This window comes from Pituophis catenifer, unplaced genomic scaffold (genome assembly GCF_029215685.1).
Source record: "Pituophis catenifer annectens isolate HBS135680 unplaced genomic scaffold, rPitCat1.0.hap2 SCAF_2, whole genome shotgun sequence".
Taxonomy (NCBI): Eukaryota; Metazoa; Chordata; class Lepidosauria; order Squamata; family Colubridae; genus Pituophis; species Pituophis catenifer.
The window spans coordinates 11,800,268-11,819,825 of NW_027256882.1; the positions used below are offsets into that span (position 1 = coordinate 11,800,268).

Below are 19,558 nucleotides of genomic sequence, written 5' to 3' on the forward strand. Positions count from 1 at the left end.
AAGAAAACTTCCTGCTTTCAAGTAAGATAAATAAACAAGTTCCCTGGAGAAAATGGGCAGAGTTACAGGCTTCTGATTGGAAATTCACCTGTGATAGACTTTTGTGATTTTGGCTAATTCTACAGGAGCAGCATCCTAAATTCCTTTTCTGTCAATTGATAAGAGTCCTACCTGACAGTTCAGATACTGCCTTATGTTGTCCCTCAACACAATACTTACTGAAGAGGTATATGAAGATGTTGGGAGAAGTACTCTGGGAAGTACCATGACACGTTGAGATGCCATCTATTTGCAGATGACATGAGTGGAAATTATAATAAACCAAATAACCACTGTGAGGCCACTGGAGTTTATTGACATAAATCAAGATGCTCTATCTGAGAGAAAATGCCAAAAGGAGTTTTGAGTAAATATCTGTGTTTATTTCAAACTAGTTCACCTGGAACTTTATATCACAAGAAGACTCTTTTTGAATCACAAGCAATCATGTGAAGCTATATGTACCTTGTTCTTCTTCCATGTGGGAAAAATGTATTTCAGGAGGAAACATTTTGTAGCAAGAAGCTGTCTTGTTCCAAGATTGGTTCTGCATGGAAGGCACTCTGTAATATAACCACAGTCTATGTAATGTGTAGCAGTATCATTTGTTGTACACCCTTCCACAAAGTCCAAGGATACAGATGAAATAGGATCAAAGCACCTTGCTAATAGTGGGGACTGAGAAGAATAAAATGAAATATTCTATTGCAGAACGGTTTAGGAATAAAGATGAATCTTGTCACATTTTCACATATCAAAGCAGAGTTCAAAGAATTATAGAGTTGGCAGACGACTAGAAAAAGAATAGTTGACTGTATACTATAAAATATAAACTGGAAATATTCCTTGTGCATCCTTTTAAGAACACCTTGACATATGTCAGTAAACCACAGTAGCCTCATTCAAACTATCATCCTAATTTCATCCTAGTTTTCACTTGGAAACTTCATCACACTTCATCTTCATGAAATGTATTTGTATAATATTTAGCCTATATTCTTTGAAACTACTTTTGAAACAATAATATTACATGGTCACACATTGCAGAGTTGAGACCATAATTATATTATCAAGTACGTTCTACTCAGCGTCCAAGGAGGAAAAGGGTGGCTTTGTATTGTAAGATAGTTCCTCCTGAAATAATTACCTTCACAAATACAGCACTGTGCGACTTCCTATCAAAGTATAAGGAAGCTGCTCATGAAAACAGACTCCCTCTGTGCACGTGCACAGACATACATTGTGGACAGTGCTGGTGTTGTGACCCCGGCCCCGGAGGCTGATTTATCTTCGCATGCTGAGTTGGAGGATGATATGGAGGAGGAGGAAGCTGTCACGAGCTATGTGTCGAAGGGGCCGTCTTCACTGGTGAGTCAGCAAGAACTGACAGTTGCTGACATGCCTCTGGACCCCAGCCAAATTGAGGAGGAAACAGAGGCCGGTAACGACGAGGGGGAGCCTCTATTGGATGCCAGAGAGAGACGTAGGAGACGTCGTAGAGAACAGCTATTGCCACATCCCAAGAGGTGTGGTCAGGAGACGTAGGGCCACACCCTACAAAGTATAAAAGGGATGTAACTGGGCTGGAAAGGCGTGGTGAACAATTTGTTGGCGTTTTGGATGCAGTGGATTTACAACATGTTAGTTTGGAGTTTTTTTGACAAGAGTCTGCATTGCTGCATTAGTCTGCTGGCCGTCTGCCAAGACCTTTGGGACATTGCCCGGTAACTATTGGACTGATATACTGTTTGGAAGAGAACTATTTATTAAAGGGCCAGCTTCAGCCTCTCCAGCCTGCGTTTGTTACTGCCGGGCTATTTGAGCCTCTGCAAGGCCACTCGTGGGAGGGGACAGAACAGCTGGATTATGCTGAATGACATTTGCAGTTTGAGGAAAATATCTTCCTACCTTCCTTGAAAGCATAACTGCTGCTATTCCTCCACCACAGTCAATAGATGTTCTGCAAGATACCATCGATGATGCTCTTGTCTCTGAGAATGAGAAAGAAAAATAGAAGAACTATTTGTTATAAAAACAGCCTCCCTAAATTCTGGAGCATTAAATTCAGAAAAGCTGTTCTTTGTGTATGCTGACTGGGGGGCTAGCAAGCAGCAGGGCCTTTGAATAGAGAACAGCCTTTGAGTAGAGAGCAGCCCATCAATCTCAGCAGCCCATCTGGGTTGCTGAGATTGGCAATGTACAGTAACTGGTCAACCTTATGGTTCTCCTTGGATTCCCAGGAGGAATAAGGATGCAACTTAAAGTGGAGAATTCATGCCGTAAAGCACCGCAGAGATCCTAGATATTTTCAATGACACCCCACCCCATATCCCATGGAGGTATGCTGATCATCTTCCCCCCATGTCTGATAATTCTTCACCTTTTGGAACAGCTTATTGGAAAGACTGGTTTCTTTTTATTTGCCCGGAGACTTTCTTGAGTGGTGACGTACCGGTGGTACTCGATTTACAACAATTCACTTAGTGACTGTTCGAAGTTACAACAGCACTGAAAAAAGTGACTTATGACCATTTTCATCATGACCACTGCAGCATCCTCCTGGTCATGTGATTTACATTCGGATACTTGACAACCGACTTGCATTTATGGTTGCAGTACCCTGGGATCATGAGTTCCTGTGGTGGGTTGCTACCGGTTCACCCCAGATCGGGCGAACTGGTAGCGGCAGCGACGGGAGGCTCTGCCCACCCACCCAGACTTCTCTGCGCATGCACAGAAGCTTCACACGCACATGCGCCCACGAGCAAACCAGTAGCGACAGGATTTGAAACTCACTCCTGATGGGATCCCTTTTTGTCACCTGCTGCCAAGCAAAGTCCATGGGGAAGCCAAATTCACTTAACAACCAGGTTACTAATTTAGCAGCTGCAGTGATTCACTGAACGAATGTGACCAAAAAAAAAAAAAGCCGTAAAATCGGGCAAGACTCACTTAACAAATTTCTCGCTTAGCAACATAAATGTTGGGCTCAATGGTGGTCGGAAGCCAAGGGCTACCTGTAACACAGTACATAAGAAAATAAAAAGAAATCCACGCCGGAAGGAAAGGCAGGCAAAGTCCACTTCCAGGATTAAAGGGCATCAGGAGGAAAGCTTACCTGGTGATTGATCTCTTCTGGGAGGGATCCTCGGGAGGGATTCCCCCAAACAGCAGCTCCAGGACCCCAAAACTGCACCAGAGAAAATCTCATAGGAAATGATCAGGAAGGACCAGCAGAAAGATCTCCGCAGGGAGAAAGAGGCGACTGCAGGAACAACCAATAAGAAGCATCTAAAGGTCACCTTTGCAAGATTTTCCCCCCGATTTGCAACTAGGAATGAGGGAAAGAAAGGAAGGGAAAGGAGGGTCTTTCTCCCCTCTGGGATGCCTTTGGAAATTGCAACCAGAGAGTGCTTTCCCCTAGAGAGGCCCCCTCAGGCAGTTCCTCCCCTCTCCCCATCCAGGTCCTCCAAGATGTTGGGAAGGTATCCAGTAAAGGATTTTTTTAAAGTGCAAATCTGATTTTTTTCCCCGATCCCTGTCTGGATTTGTAAGGTTTTTATTATTTTGAAATTTAACGGAATGTATATTTTTCTGTACTGTACACTGTATTATCTTATTTATTTATTTATTTTATTTTATTAAATTTGTTTACCACCCTTCTCCTACTGGACTCAGGGCGGTGCACAGCCAAAATAAAAACATCCGAATACAAAATTTAAAATTTGTTAAAAGAATTACACAATTTTGGCCTAAATTTAAAATCCCAACTAAAACCCATAGACAATTAAAAATCTAACATCTCAAAAAAAAATGGAGGGGGAGGGTTACGCCAGCCCTAGTTGGTGAAAAAGAGAGGTTTTTAGGGCACGGCGAAAAGCCCGGAGATCTGGTATCATACGTATCTCCGGGGGCAGGTCGTTCCAGAGGGCAGGTGCTGCCACAGAGAAGGCCCTCCCCCTGGGGGTCGCCCATATCTTGTATGGATATTGAAACCGATTGACACGGAGGGGACCTGAGTGGCGAAGACGCACCTCCAAAACTATGAACCTCATTGGTCGCCTGCATGTCAGTCACAGTGGGACTGGAATCATTGGTCCACCCAGCAGAGGGGGCAGATTCCTGGGCTGGATATTTGACTTTGGCACCGGAAGAAGCACCTTCGACCTCCCTCCTGTCTCTCTTCCTAAGACCGTTATTCAGCCATAGAGTCTCACTCATTGGGAGCGCTGTTAGTTTGTATTTCACTGTAGTGTGTGTGCATGTTCCAATATATATTTTCAGTATCACAACCTACACCCTTACTAATAAGGATGAGTGAGGTTTTGCCAAAGTGGGGAGGGGAAACATGGTATATGCAATCATTTGAAAATGAATAACTGCAGGAATCTGAATTTAAAGCCTGGCTAAAAAAGAACAGCGCTAATTTAAAAAAAAAACACCCAGCTATTGTGTATACTGTAAAATTTCAGAACCGCTGCAGGTTCCCAGCATCATGTACTCCCATGTAATATCCTTTGTGACTATCCCAGCTGGTTTCTAACAAAATAACTCAAATCGGACAAGCTGAATTGGGTTAAAGACTGTGTGTTATCGACTTAACTTTACCCAAAAGTTCATAAAATTGGGCAGACCAGACCCCACGTAGCAGCCACAGAAGATCCAATTCCAATTGTGGTCACAAGTCAAGGACTATAACATCAAAGAGGAAGCAAAGCCAACTTTTGAATTTCGAATTTCATGTTGTGCTTGGGCCAAGTGTTAAAGACATCCTTCCCTGGTGGCTTCCTCAACAAAGGGCAAGAAGAGTCCTGTTTGATATTGCAACGTGGTACTCATTCAACTAGATGTACTTACTGGGGGAAAGTCCCTCAGAAAGTCAGGCAGCATGTTGTCAATATGCAAATAATACCAGATTGTTGGGAAACTGCTCCTGCTTTGAAAACTTGCCTACTATTGAAGGGACCCCAATCTGGAAGAGAGATTCAGAATGCCACGTGAACAAAATATTCTTGAAGAAGGGATAGCAAGGATGCTTACCTGGCTTTAATTGTACATTAGCATGAGGGCTTGTGGAGTGTGGCAGCATAAAACCATAATAAAGCTCTTAGAAGTAATCAATGTTAGATTCTGAGGACTCTGCTCCACAAGAAGGAACCCAACTCTACATAACAATACACTTCAAGATGGAGCCTTCAGGGAGGCAAATCCAAAAACTTGCTTCTCCTTGGATATTTAGAGGACACCCACATAAAGTGCTTGATCAAATACTTCTCACTGCTTGGACAATTTTAATTTCTTGATGAGGTTTATATTTATTTTGAAATACCTATTTTTGTCATGAATTCAACCTTTCATGAAATGGGCTCCTTAGATGTTTTATTAAATCCCTTGCTGTCTGCAGGTTATTAGTAAAATATTTCCATTTATTGGGTCTGCAAAGATAAACTGAAAATTAGAAAACTCTAACCAGTCACCTTTCATCGCAAGCTACTTTTCTAATTAGTGAAAACTAACACCGGACCAATCAGAAATGATTCAAACACTTCTTGATCTGAGAATCTCTACTTTGGATGACATCCCTAAGTAGTTACGCGGGGGGGGCGGGGGGGGCAGGACTTCAATCCAAAGTCGGGATGGAAACATAGCTCCATAATTAAGTAGAGAATATTATTTGGGAAGAAAAGCTTTCTTCTTTGTAACATCTCAGGTATTCCTTTCTTGCCCCTCTGTGTTAAAAGATTAAGAATGAAAGTTATAAGATTGACATTTTATAAAACTTTTTTTTTTGAAACCAAGAAAGAAAACCAAAAGATAGATCTTTATTCAGTATATTACATGGTGACAGCAAAGCCAAGGTTGCCTTAGAACCAACCCGGTGTTTTCTTCATCCCCAAAGTGAGGAAGACAGACCTTGTACTGAGCAGTCTGTACAACAGTGATAGCATGAGTGTTATGCAAATTGTTCTCTCTTGCCAAGGGGCTTGTTAATAGAAAATAGAACAGAACAGAACAGAACAGAACAGAACAGAACAGAACAGAACAGAACAGAACAGAATAGATTTTTTTATTGGCCAAGTGTGATTGGAATTTATCTCGGTGCATATGCTCTCAGTGTACATGAAAGAAAAAGCAATGCTGAAAAAGTACATTTACAGCCAGTTCTCGGACATCGGGTCGTTACATCACTCTTGTAGTCAAATGCAGCCAGCTTCAGACAAGCAGAGTCAATTGCAAGTTACGTTCATGTGATGTTGTGCTTATCCCGCAGTTATTTGCTTAACCACCACTGTGGAATTACATCAGTCTAGCACAGACACATGACACATGACACTTCGCTTAGTGACAATGTCATTTAGCAATGGGGTTGCCAGTTGTAATTTCAATAATTGCGGGCTACCTGTGGTCTTTTTGTCACACAATTCATTTAGGGGATCTAAATGAATTAGATTATTCATTTATTTTTGCGTTTTGTAAGTTTCCCACAAACTAATTTTCCTATTCCCATAAGGTGACTGATTCTGAGTAAAATCCTTTCCACACACCGTATACTTATTTCTCACCTATGTGGATCCTCTTGTGGAAAATAAGGTCAGTGCTGGTTGTGAAGCTCTTTCACACGCCAAGCAATTATATGGATTCTCTCTGTTCTGGATGCTTTTTTTTAAAATTTATATGCCACCCTTCTCTGGAGACTCAGGGCAGCTTACAAGGCATTAAGCAATAGCCTTCATACTTTTGTATATTTTATACAAAGTCAGCTTATTGCCCCCACAAACCAGGTCCTCATTTTACCTACCTTAGGTACGATGGAAGTCTGAGTCAATCTTGAACCTGGTGAGAATTGAACTTACAGTAATTGCTGGCAGCTGGAAGCTAAATACTACCTTTAACAGTAGTATTAGTCTGCTGCGCCACTCAAGCTCAGGCTTTTGTGAGAACAATTCCGCCATTCTGGAATTTCCACATGTATATGGTTTCTCTCTGTGTGAAATATCAGAAGTAGATTGGTGCTAGTACTATAGCCCTTTTCACAGTCCATGCATTTGTAGGGTTTTATAATGGGATCATACGAAATTTCTAGTAATGCAGAAACCCTTTCCAATCTACCTTACTGGATTTTTCCTGAGTGAATCTTTCTATGTTTCTTAAGCGCATTACTTTGTATAAAGCTTTTTCCACATTCACTGCATTTATGCGGTTTGTCCCCTGTGTGGATCCTCTTGTGGCGACTAAGATGACTGCTGGTTGTGAAACTCTTTTCGCATTCCATGCACTTATATGGTTTCTCCCCACTATGAATCCTTTTATGGGAGGTCAGGGAACTTGAATTAATGAAGCACTTTTCACACTCCGTGCATTTGTGTCGTTTTTCCCCAGTGTGGATTCTTTTATCGGAAAAAAGGGAACTTGAATTAGAGAAGCATTTTCCAAATTCACTGCATTTGTATATCTCCCCTGTGTGGATCCACCTGTGTTGATAAAGCATACTACTGGTTATTAAACTTTTTCCACACTCTGTGCATTTATATGGTTTCTCCTCGGTGTGGAACCTTTTATGGGAAGTCAGAAAATTTGAAACTGTGAAACACTTTCCACAATCTTGGCATTTATATGGTTTCTCGCTTGTGTGAATCCTATTATGGGAAATAAGGCTTCTGGCAAAACGGAAACTCTTTTTACATTCCTTGCATTCATACGGTTTTTCTCCTGTGTGGATCCTTTTATGGGAAGTGAGATAACTTGAGTCTCTGAAGCTCTTTCCACACTCCAGGCATTTATACGGTTTTCCCCCGCTATGGATCCTTTTATGGGAAGTGAGGGAACCCGGCATAGTGAAGCATTTTCCACACTCCTGGCATTTATATGGTTTCTCCCCTGTATGAATCCTTATATGATAAGTAAGGGGTTTTGAAGAACGAAAGCTCTTTCCACACTCCATACACTTATATGGTTTCTCTCCTGTGTGAATCCTGTTATGATCAGTAAGAACCTGAGAGTTGTTGAAGCTCTTTCCACACTCCTGGCATTTATATGGTTTCTCCCCAGTGTGGATTCTGTGATGTGAAATAAGATTTCTTGCAGAGCTGAAACTCTTTTCACATTCCTGACATTTATATGGTTTCTCCCCAGTGTGGATTCTGTTGTGAACGGTATAATGAATTTTTTGTCTGAAGCTCTTTCCACAGTTCTTACACTGATACGGTTTCTCTCCTGTGTGGATCTTTTTATGGCGAGTGAGAGACCCTGAACTAGTGAAGCTCTTTCCACACTCCTGACATTTATATGGTTTCTCTCCGGTGTGGATCCATTTATGCTGAGTGAGGGAACCTGAGAGAGTGAAGCGTTTTCCACAGTCCTGGCATTCATAAGGTTTCTCACCTGTGTGAATCCTATTGTGGGAAGTGAGACTTGTGGCAAACTGGAATCTCTTTCCACAGTCCTTGCATTCATACGGTTTTTCTCCTGTGTGGATCCTTTTATGGGAAGTAAGATGACTTGAGACTCTGAAGCTCTTTCCACACTCCAGGCATTTATATGGCTTTTCTCCAACTTTTATTCTCTGAGATAAGGTAAGAGGAATTGTATTTTGGTTTTGGACAGTATCAGTTCTGGAACAACATAACTCTGATTCATCTCTGAGTATTTTTCCACACCATGGACACATTCCTTTTTTTTGGTGATCATCTTCAGCCATGAAGACACTGAAATCTGCACACTGAAAAGGAAAGCATTTTTCCAGCCCCGCTTTTAACTGATTTTCCTCAGAACCTTTCTTTCCAAACATCCTTTCCACAACTTCCTTTATGCCTTTTGGAAAAGCTGCTGCTGCTTCTTGGCCGTGACCCTCCATCCACCATCCATCACCTGCTTGGAACAGAAAAAAAAGGAAAGTTGGCACAAACTGTGGTGTGAAAGGGATCAAGCACCATTGTTGCATCCCTTCTTTGAACATTACCCAAACTCCCGCCACCATCTCTTTTTGTGATTCTTCTCCCTGCTTCTGTCAGAGAAGGAGAGCCTTCTCCCTTCTCAGAAGGAGCCTTGATAGTACAGTGGTTTAATGCACCCTGTTATTAACACAGCTGCCTGCAATTTCTGCTGGTTCGAATCTCTCCAAGGCTCAAGGTTGACTCAGCCTTCCATCCTTTCTAAGGTAGGTGAAATGAGGACCCAGTTTGTGGGGGCAATAAGCTGACTTTGTATAAAATATACAAAAGAATGAAGGCTATTGCTTAACGCATTGTAAGCCACCCTGAGTCTCCGCAGAAGGGCGGCATATAAATCAAATTAAAATATATATATATATATTTTGAAAACATGGGGCTATACTTGTGTTGTGTTGAAGTAAGATCTCCCATAGACTTCCCTCTTGCCCTGCATGCTACAAAATGCAAACTTAAATTCTTTGGGGTAAATTATTTTGAGTTTCACGGTGGGGCACTTGCTGTTCCTTCACATTCAGTTCCAAGGAAGCAGGAGGGACTCTTGAACAGAACCTGTGTTCATTAATGGACTTATTAAGGGAAAACATGATGGATTATTTTCCAGGAGAAGAGGGAAGTGTTGGACCTGAGAACTGAGGTCCAGCTTTCTTTTCATGAGGAAGGTCTCCCTCGAAAAAAAAAATAGTTCTCAGTCTGAGTTAACTTAAGAAAAGGAAGCAAGTAAGAAAGTGGGAAGCGGAGCCATCTGGGTGAAATGTCTCGTGTCTTGAATACCATCCCATCAGATAGGCCAGTTCTCTAGCAGTCACATCCTTGTGATGCTCCTGTGTGATTAATCGGATTTCCAAATGCCATTGTTACAGGCAGATGACATAAAAAGAAGAAGACAGCGCTTAAAGTTACCTACAAAGTGGGAAGACAGATTTGGAAACTAGAGAAGGACTCCTGTCCTCTTTCTAGAGAGACCATGAAGGTTTTATACCATCTGTTAACCAAATAGGAGTAGAAAAGCACACTCTCTTCCACTATAGGAAAAGAAGAGGGCAACGTTTCTTCTGAGCAAGAAATTAACTGCTTATATCTGGCTGCAAAATACCTTCCACCCAGGGGTGGGTTCTACTTACCTTTACTACCGGTTCGCATTGCGCCTGCGCTCTTCTGCACATGCGCAGAAGCTTCTGCACATGCGCAGATCACCTATGATGACATCCGGGTCAATGGGCGGAACCTCCTACCAGTTTTACTACCGGTTCTTGCGAACCGATCCGAACTGGGGGCAACCCACCACTGCTTCCACTGCAATTTCAGTCCAGAAAAACAGAATCCCTTACTTAGAGAGGACAGGTTCCTTGCGTTGTCCAACATGACCTCTCGATACAGATTTTTTTGCCCCAAATCCAGCAGGGCCCATTCTTCCACAGAAAAAAACACAGCTACATCTTCAAAAAAAATGGAATTCTGAAACAAGAACAGCATATTGTACAAACTCTCTTATTACGGAACAATTGAATAATCTAAATGGAAAATATTATTTTCCTCAGAATGCCGCTATAGGGCATCGCATGCCAAAATAACTAGACACAGGGACAGTTTTTCTCCTTGTGCCATTTCTCTGCTAAACACCTAATTCTTACAGTACTGTCTAATGTCTAAGTATATTTACCCATGTTGTATGGCTGTAGTATTATTATCCTTCTTCCTTACTACTCCCCGTTATTGTTATAATTATTACTCTGTTGCTTTGCATCTATATTAAGAGCTGCTGCATCAGAGACAAATTCCTTGTGTGTCTAATCACACTTGGCCAAATAAAGTATTCTATTCCTATTCATTTCTATTCCTATTCCTATTTCTACTCATATTCCTATTGAAAGAAAACATCCTGCTTTCAATTAGGATTAATAAACAACTTCGCTGGAGAAAATAGGCAGAGCTACAGGCTTCTTATTGGAAATACATCTGTTAAAATCTTTCATGATTTTGGCTAATTCTATAGGAGCAGCACCCCAAATTTCTTCTCTGCCAAAAGTAGGAGGGAGAGATTTTCCTACCTTCCTTGGAAGCCCAAGTGTTTCTATTCCTCGAGCACACAACATAGATGTTTCAGAAGACACCATCTGTGTTGCTCTGTCCTCTAAGAGTGAGGAAAAAAACAGAATAATTATTTGTTATAAACACATCCTTCCTCTTGTTCTGGAGCCTCAAATGCAAAATATCAGTTCTCTGTGTATGCTGACTGGAGGATTGTCAGGCATGAGTGCCTCGTGGCCAGAGAACAGCCTATCTGGGTTACTGAGACTGATGAGGTTGTATGAACGTGGGAGTCAACAGAAGCCTAGGTATGGGGTTTGTGTCAAGTGGTACTTATGTCAAGTCATTTATTTATTTATTTATTTATTTATTTATTTATTTACTTACTTACTTACTTACTTACTTACTTACTTACTTACTTACTTACTTATTTATTTATTATATTTCTATACCGCCTTTCTCCCGTAGGACTCAAGGCGGTGTACAGTCAAGAAAAATATAGACACACAAACATCATAAAATTGCTAATTAAAATTATTACTTAGTCTGGTCAGTTAAAGAGCCTTGATAGTACAAGGGTTTAGTGCACCCTGTTATTAACACAGCTGCCTGCAATTTCTGCTGGTTCGAATCTCTCCAAGGCTCAAGGTTGACTCAGCCTTCCATCCTTTCTAAGGTAGGTGAAATGAGGACCCAGTTTGTGGGGGCAATAAGCTGACTTTGTATAAAATATACAAAAGAATGAAGGCTATTGCTTAACGCATTGTAAGCCACCCTGAGTCTCCGGAGAAGGGCGGCATATAAATCAAATTAAAAAAAAAAAATAAAAAAAAATAAAAAAAAAATAAAACCCAGAATTAGATAACATTTAAAAAATCATTCACATGTTCGTATGTTTACCCCTGCCTGTTGGAACATCAGGGTCTTGAGGGCACGGCGGAAAGCACGGAGATCAGGGATATTCCGTATCTCCGAGGGCAGTTCATTCCAAAGGGTTGGAGCCCCCACAGAGAAGGCCCTCCCCCTGGGAGTCGCCAGTCGACATAATTTGACTGACGGTACCCTGAGTAGTCCCTCCCTGTGAGAACGAACTGGTCGGTGGGAGGTCATGAGAGACCAAGAAAGATCCAGTGGAGATATGAGATATACCCAAGTCTATAGAAATGACAGGAGTAGAGCATAAGCTTAGCAGCTTTGCTCATTCTGGAGGTAATCAGAAAAGAAGGGAGAAACTGGCTGCATCAGAAAGTGCCAAAGGAGGAGTTGACTCCAGTGGTGGGTTCCACATATTTTTACCACTAATTCGCCCCTCGCGCGCACATGCGCCTTCCACGCATACGTCCAGCCTAGAAAACATGGCTAAACAGGACGGCGTTACACTAGGGCAATGGGTGGGGGCAGCCCACCCACAGTCGCCTCTACTGGTTCACACCAAACCTGTCCAAACTGGCTGAATACCACCTCTGGTTGACCCCCATCTTGAAGCAGGTAGAGGAACACTTCTTGATGAAAACCTCCCTAGATTTAGCAAGCAATTATTGTCCAGTTCCTATCTGTTCCTTTTTTCGTGAAGGCCATGGAGGGAGTGGTCATGTCTCAACAACAAAGCACGTCAGAAGATCATTTGGAACCATTTAAATTGAGATTCAGGTGAGACCATTGGAAAGAACCTGCCCTTGTCTCAATTGTGGATAACACCACCAGAACCGGACAGCAGAGAGACCCATTATGTATTTTAGATCTCTTCCCCAATTTATGAGTGGAGACAACATATTCTTGAGACAAACTTGAGTCAACTTTGTTGAACTGCACAGGGAATACTGTGAGCTTCTGTCCCTTAATTGGGAAGAAGGCAAAAGCTCCTGTAACAATTTTGTCCCTACTGCATTTGGGCACCCTCTGTGACCTTGTGCTGTTTAGCCTCAAATAAAAAAAATGCATTTTGGGACGGCTAGAGCCATTTTTTTATGATTCATACCCCTGTTGGTTGCTGTTGTGAAAATAGGAGGAGGAACTAGTATTATGTATATTCACTGCAGAGGTGGGTTTCAGCAGGTTCTAACCAGCTCTGGAGAACCAGTAGCGGAAATTTTGAGTAGTTCGGAGAACCGGTAAATACCACCTCTGACTGCTCCCCCCCATCTATTCTCTGCCTCCAGAGTCCCAGCTGACCAGGAGGAAATGGGGATTTTGCAGTAACCTTCCCCTGGAGTGGGGAGGGAATGGAGATTTTACAGTATCCTTCCCCTGCCACGTCCACCAAGCCATATCCATCAAACCATGCCACACCCACCAAGCCACACCCACAGAACCGGTAGTAAAAATTTTTGAAATTCCCACCACCGATTCACTGCCTTGAGTACTTATAGAGTAAGAAAGAGGGGTTAAAAAAAAAAATCTAATAAATAAAATTCCGCCTCATTAGAATACTGTAATCTGGTCAACTTTAATTGTTCTCTGCCTGATTCCCAGCGGGGTGCAATCTGAAGTGGTGAACATATGCAATAAAGCAGCGGTCCCCAACCTTTCTGACTAGGTGGCCCAGCCGGGGGGGGGGGGGGGGGGGGGGCGGGGGGGAGGATAGTTCCTTTTGAGTGGCAGGCGGGCCGGTTCACGTGAGCACAAGTGGCCATCGCTCCTGTGAAGGGAGCTTCAAGCTGCGCGGCCCAGTTCTGAACAGGCCGCATCCCAGTAGTGGGCTGCAGCCCAGGGGTTGGGGACCCCAACAATAAAGGACTACAATCTTGACTCTGGATATCTTCAAGCAGATCGCACCCCATAATCCATAGGAGATGTGCTGAGTGTTTTGTCCTCTCTCCTGCCTGTCAGATAATCTGGAAAGAGGACAAAATCTTTTTTTCACAGTAGGACTCTCCTTTTGGACTAGTGTACAGGAAAGGGGAAAATCCGTTTTAGATGCACACTGCCACAAGACTTTCTTGAGTGGTAATATTAAAAAACAAAACAACAACACACCACAGTATCTAAAACCCTGAACATGAATTCAGGAAGAAAAGAGACCCAGACAAAGTAAATCCAGAGGATTAAATGGCATCAGAAGGACCCTTTACCTGATGGCGTCATCCAAGGTGGATCCTCCGGAGAGACTCCCCCGAACGGCACCTCCAGAGAGGGATCAATCCCCTTTCCTGTGGGTGGTTCGGCAGCCATTTAACTCGAAAGTTTTCTGAACCTGAAAAAGCATGAGAAAATTCCACAAAAAATAATCAGGAAGAGCCAGCAGAATATTCTATAGAACCGTGATGGAGAACCAATGGCACGCATGCCAGAGGTAGCACACAGCGCCCTCTCTGTGGGCACGTGTGCCGTCACCAGCTGCTCTTCTGGTTTCTGGTGCACACATGAGCGCCAGCCAGCTGGTCTTTGCGGGCGCCAAAGCACCGGAAAACAGCCTGAAATGGCCAAAAACCAGGCATGCACGTACCATCTAGCTAGTTTTCGGATTTCCGGTGCTCCAGCGGGCGCAAAGACCAGCTGTTTCCGGTGCTCCGGCGTGCACACATGCAGGTGCATGAATGTGCGTTCCAGTTTGGCCACTCGGTGCCGAAAAGGTTCGCCATCACTGCTATAGAAGGAGAAAGTGGGTGATGTGCAATTTTATGAGGGACCCTGGAAGAAGCACTTAAGAATCAAATTTTGAAGAATTCCCCATGAGTCACAGCCAGGATTCCTCCTTCTGCCCTGTTGGGAGTTCATTTCATTCTCCCTGCTGAGATGCGAAAAGAAATCCAAAGATTTTCCTTGATTGAAAAAAAAAGCAACCTTATTCGAAACTGTAGAGAATAAGATTATAATCTTCCATCACCACCACCCGGATTCAAATGTGATCCACCCTAACTGGATTTTGAAGGGCCATGAAGCCCCTTTCATTCTTTCTGTTTCCTTTTTTTTTTTATTGAAAAAGTTTTTCAAATACAGATTTTCCCCCCTTTTTCCCCCCCCTCCTCCCTAACCCCCCCTCACCCTCCCCTTCCCCTGTGACTTCTTCATAATAAAACCCAAATTCATAACAGATTATATCATACTTTACCATCCACTTACTCCATCTCCATATGCTGACCCTTTCTTTCTAATAAAATTATAATATCCCCCTTATACTATACTATGCTATACATTTCAAAGTGACATTCTATTATAACATTATCTAATAACTCCTAATTTAACATAATATTATTATATCTCCCAATTTAGCGATTTCCGCTCATAATCTACCCTTTTACTACCCCCCATACGTATATCTCTTAAGTCAAATCTTTTATGTATATTAATATAACATTTCAAAACAACCTTCCACTATAAGACTATATAGTAAATCCTAATTTAACATTTATTCAGTTCAGCTACCCATTTCCTTCCCCCCATCATTATATCTCTTAGCTCAAATCTTTTACATATATTCACATCTAAACATAATATCCTTTTTCTTTAAACTAAACAATCAATAATCTAACCTATCTCCACCCACTTTCCTACAAAACTACCATAATTGTTCTTAATATCTTTATTCTTCTGCCCACTCCACTAGAAAAATATTCCCTTATGTAAATAAAATCCTAAAAAAAAAACTTTAAGCTTGTAATCCATATAATATCTTCTGTAATGTCTTTCAGCTGGATGATAAACTCCATCGCCCATGTTAGGGTAACGTTGCATCCTAATTCCAACAGTATTTTCAGTATTTTTCTTTCTGTTTCCATTCACCTTTCTTATCTCTGCTCTCCCCACATCCCCCCCCCCGTTTTTTTGTGTTGTTCCCTTGTTTTTAAACCTTGATAAATTGCCCGGAGTCCCTGCAAATTGCGCAGTAGTTAAACCGCATCCATGATTATTGTCCCTATGGATGCTTCTGCTTCCCATGCTAAGAGGGGGAAAAAGGGGGGGGGGGGAACACGTACGTACAACACACACAAACCCCCTCCGCCTTGTATTCCAGACAGAGGTTTTCCCAAAGATGCTTCTTCAAAAGTCATGGAAGCATCTCATCAAAGGCAAAGATGAATCTCGGGGTTGGTCGGATCCTTTGTGGTGGGTGAAGCTTCCTTCGCACCGGCCCTTGAAGACCAAGCGCCTCCGATCCTCAAAAGAGACGCGCAGGGGAGGATCGCCTCTCCCTCCCTCGCAGCACCGCCAGCGATCCCGTCTTCTCGGCACAGCAGCGCAACTATAACCGCGGACGTGCGCCTCCCTCCCTCCCCGAAAGGGCTTCGGTCAGATTTTGGGGACTGCGGGCACAGAGTTGGTCTCCCTCCTCGGGTCTCCGCGATCCTGAAGGCTCCTTCCTGCTGACCCGGGGAAAGCAGGAGGCTCTTGCAAGAGGGCGCCCCCGGGTGGATCCTGCGTCTAATCCTGGGAAGCAAAGGGGAGCGGGCGCCCAACGGGATCGTCGGGGGAGGAACGGGAGGTTAAGAGTTGGAAGGGGGGTAAAAGTTTTGGACTTTTGTCCCGAGGAAAAAAAAAAAAAGATCTTCCTACAAGCGCAGCTGAGAATATAATTCCTTGGGAAATGATAGAAAATAACTTGTAGCTCGGGTTTTAGACTTTTTGGCAGTGGTTTGCTCGCCAAGCTCGTTTCAATTTTAGTTTTTGAACGTTTCGTTACCAGACTTGGTAACATCATCAGTAGAACTGTCTAGTCCTATTCTCCTTAGCTTGTGTGGTCAGTTGGTCATTTGGTTGGTTGTTCGTTTGGAACTATATTTAAATTCCGAGCAGCTGATTGGTTGTTCGAATGATCTGGTTTCTTAAATATTCATATACTGGATCTAGGTAAATTTCCCCTTAAATCCAAAACTCTGCACAATATAACCTGCTAAATTTCCCTAGCAAGAACTAATGCATGGATGCTGGCCTTTGCCACTAGGCAAAGTTGATACTCCTTAAACGATCGCCGGCATAGCTGAACAAACTTTCTATGAACAAACATGCGCTAAATAACATTGATCTACATCCAGCATATATATAAGAAACCAGATGAAATAGTTTTAATGATATTTTGTGATGAAAGTAGAAATGATTAAGATGTGGTTCAGAGGAACATATGGGGAAATTATTTGATGTATGCAAATGGAATTAAATGGAATAGCTATGTCTATATTTGTTTTTTTTTATTAAGTGTTTGCATATATAAATAGAAAAGATACATATAGAAGTAACCGATTATATTAAAATGTTGGACTGTATTACTTAAGAAAATGTAAGCTATAAAAGAAGTGGGCTCACTATTCCTGTAAGAATTGAACAATTGTAACATCATAAAATTAATTATTCTGATGATGGATTGGGGTTTAATATAGAATAGAAGGGAAATTGGAATTTGGTTAGGATTAGAGATGAAAATGAAGGGTAACATTGGTAAAAATTAGATGAAAGTGAACACTATGGCAAAAAGGAGGTATAGAAATGGTAATCTTAGTGGTAAAATTAAGAATTGCTTAAATTTGTTAACTGGCCAAATACTCTGATCAGCAAGAGTACAATGTATGTTTGTGTGTGTGTGTATGTGTAAAAAATAAGGAAAAACTTTTTACTATATCTATCTATCTATCTATCTATCTATCTATCTATCTATCTATCCATCCATACACACATACATATATATATACATACATACATACATACAGTGGTGGGATTCAAATAATTTAACAACCGGTTCTCTGCCCTAATGATTTCTTCCAACAACCAGTTCACCAAACTGCTCAGAAAATTAACAACTGGTTCTCCCGAAGTGGTGCGAACTGGCTGAATCCCACCACTGCATACATACATACATACATACATACATACATACATACATACATATATATATATATATATATATATATATATATATATATATTGCTCCTAGAAGCACGAAGCCGAAAACACCAGCCTGAAGATGACGGATGAGACTTCGTCGAAATGTTGCCAAGACACCTCCAATTTTACGCGGGAGAAAACCTGAATAACCAAAGACCTACACACACACACACACACACACACACACACACACACACATATGAAACCAGTTCTCAGACCATTGAAATAACCAATCAACAAGAGAACCAATCAGCTGCTCAGAATTTAAATATAGCTCCAAACGAACAACCAACCAACTGACCAAACTGGCACAAAAGACATTTATAAACTAAGGTGAATAAGACAAAACAATCTTGATATTACCTAGCCTGGTAAAAAAACGTTCAGAAACTAAATTGAAACAAGCTTGGAGAGCAAACTACAGCCAAATTATAATCACTTTCCTAACAAACAAACAAAAATACTGCAAAGAAAGCCTGTGCAAACCTCTTGCCTCTCCTTGCTGTGTCTGCCTCTGGTTTGAATCACAAAGGTTCATCTTAATTAGAATAGAATCTGGAAGGGACATTGGAGGTCTTCTAGTCCAACCCCTTGCTCAAGCAGGAGATCTTATTTCAGACAAGTGACTGTCCAGTCTCTTCTTAAAAACCTTCAGTGATGAAGCACCCACAACTTTTGAAGGCAGACTGTTCCACAGCGTTGGAGCCTTTACAACTTCTGCAGGCAAGTTAATTGTCCTCACTGTAAGGAAGTTTCTCCTTAATTCCAGGTTGCTTCTCTCTTTGATTAGCTTCCACTCATTGTTTCTTGTCTTGCCTTCTGGCGCTTTGGAAAATAAATTGACCCCCTCTTCTTTGTGGCAGCCCCTCAAATATTGAAATACTGCTATCATGTCCCCTCTAGCCCTTTTTTCTAGGCTAGCCAAACCCAAATCCTGCAACCGTTCTTCATCTGTTTTAATCTCCAGGCCATTAATCATCTTAATTGCTCTTCTTTGCAGTTTTTTCCAAAGTCTCAACATCTTTTTTGTAATGTGGTAACCAAAACTGGATGCAGTATGCCAGGTGTGGCCTTACTAAGGATTTATAAAGTTGTACTAATACGTCACGTGATTTTTATTCTATGCCTCTGTTTATACAACCGAGGATTGTATTAGCATTTTTTGGACACTGCTGCACACTTCTGGCTCATATTTATGTGATTGTCCACTAGGACACCAAAGTCTCTCTAGCAGTTACTGTTTTTGAGCCAGGTTTTGCCTAATCCGTACTTGTACCTTTGGTTTTTCTTGCCTAAGGGTAAAACCTTGCTTTTCTCCACATTAAACTTGTTGGGTGGTGCAATGAAGGGCAATTAAATGGCTCTGCCTGAAGGAGGTAGATCTTTGTTATGTAGAATAGACTGGCCCAGGCCTTAATGGCCCATTAACAAAGATGGGGGGCTGAGTTTCTGCTTCTCTTCAGTTTCTACTTCTCTTTTAGGGGAAATATTCTGCCTTTTTAATATACACTAAAGTGTTTCATTTTTCTAGGAGAGGGGTGGGTTTTAACTTCCAACAGTATCATTAAAGATGACTTGTTAAGTATGGTTTGTCAACCATAGCTATCTTCCCCCTTTGTTGCAGAACACAGCATATGCCCCACCTGCTATGATTTTGAATTGAAGCAGATTTGGATAAGACATCAGCAAGAAATCCAAGCAGAACTGGGAAATCAAAAGGATTT

The 19,558-nt window shown here is 41.9% G+C and overlaps 1 protein-coding gene across 1 annotated transcript in view; it reads right to left on the reverse strand.

Annotated features, from left to right (window-relative positions):
• Window positions 1–19,558, reverse strand: part of LOC139309842 (uncharacterized) — a 44,323-nt gene that overhangs the window by 15,915 nt on the left and 8,850 nt on the right. Inside the window, exons 5-6 of the mRNA XM_070934044.1 lie at window positions 10,491–10,501; window positions 7,201–8,544 (exon numbers count right to left, since the gene is read on the reverse strand). Coding sequence (XP_070790145.1) covers window positions 7,201–8,544; window positions 10,491–10,501 — 1,355 coding nt within the window. The remainder of the gene's footprint in view (window positions 1–7,200; window positions 8,545–10,490; window positions 10,502–19,558) is intronic.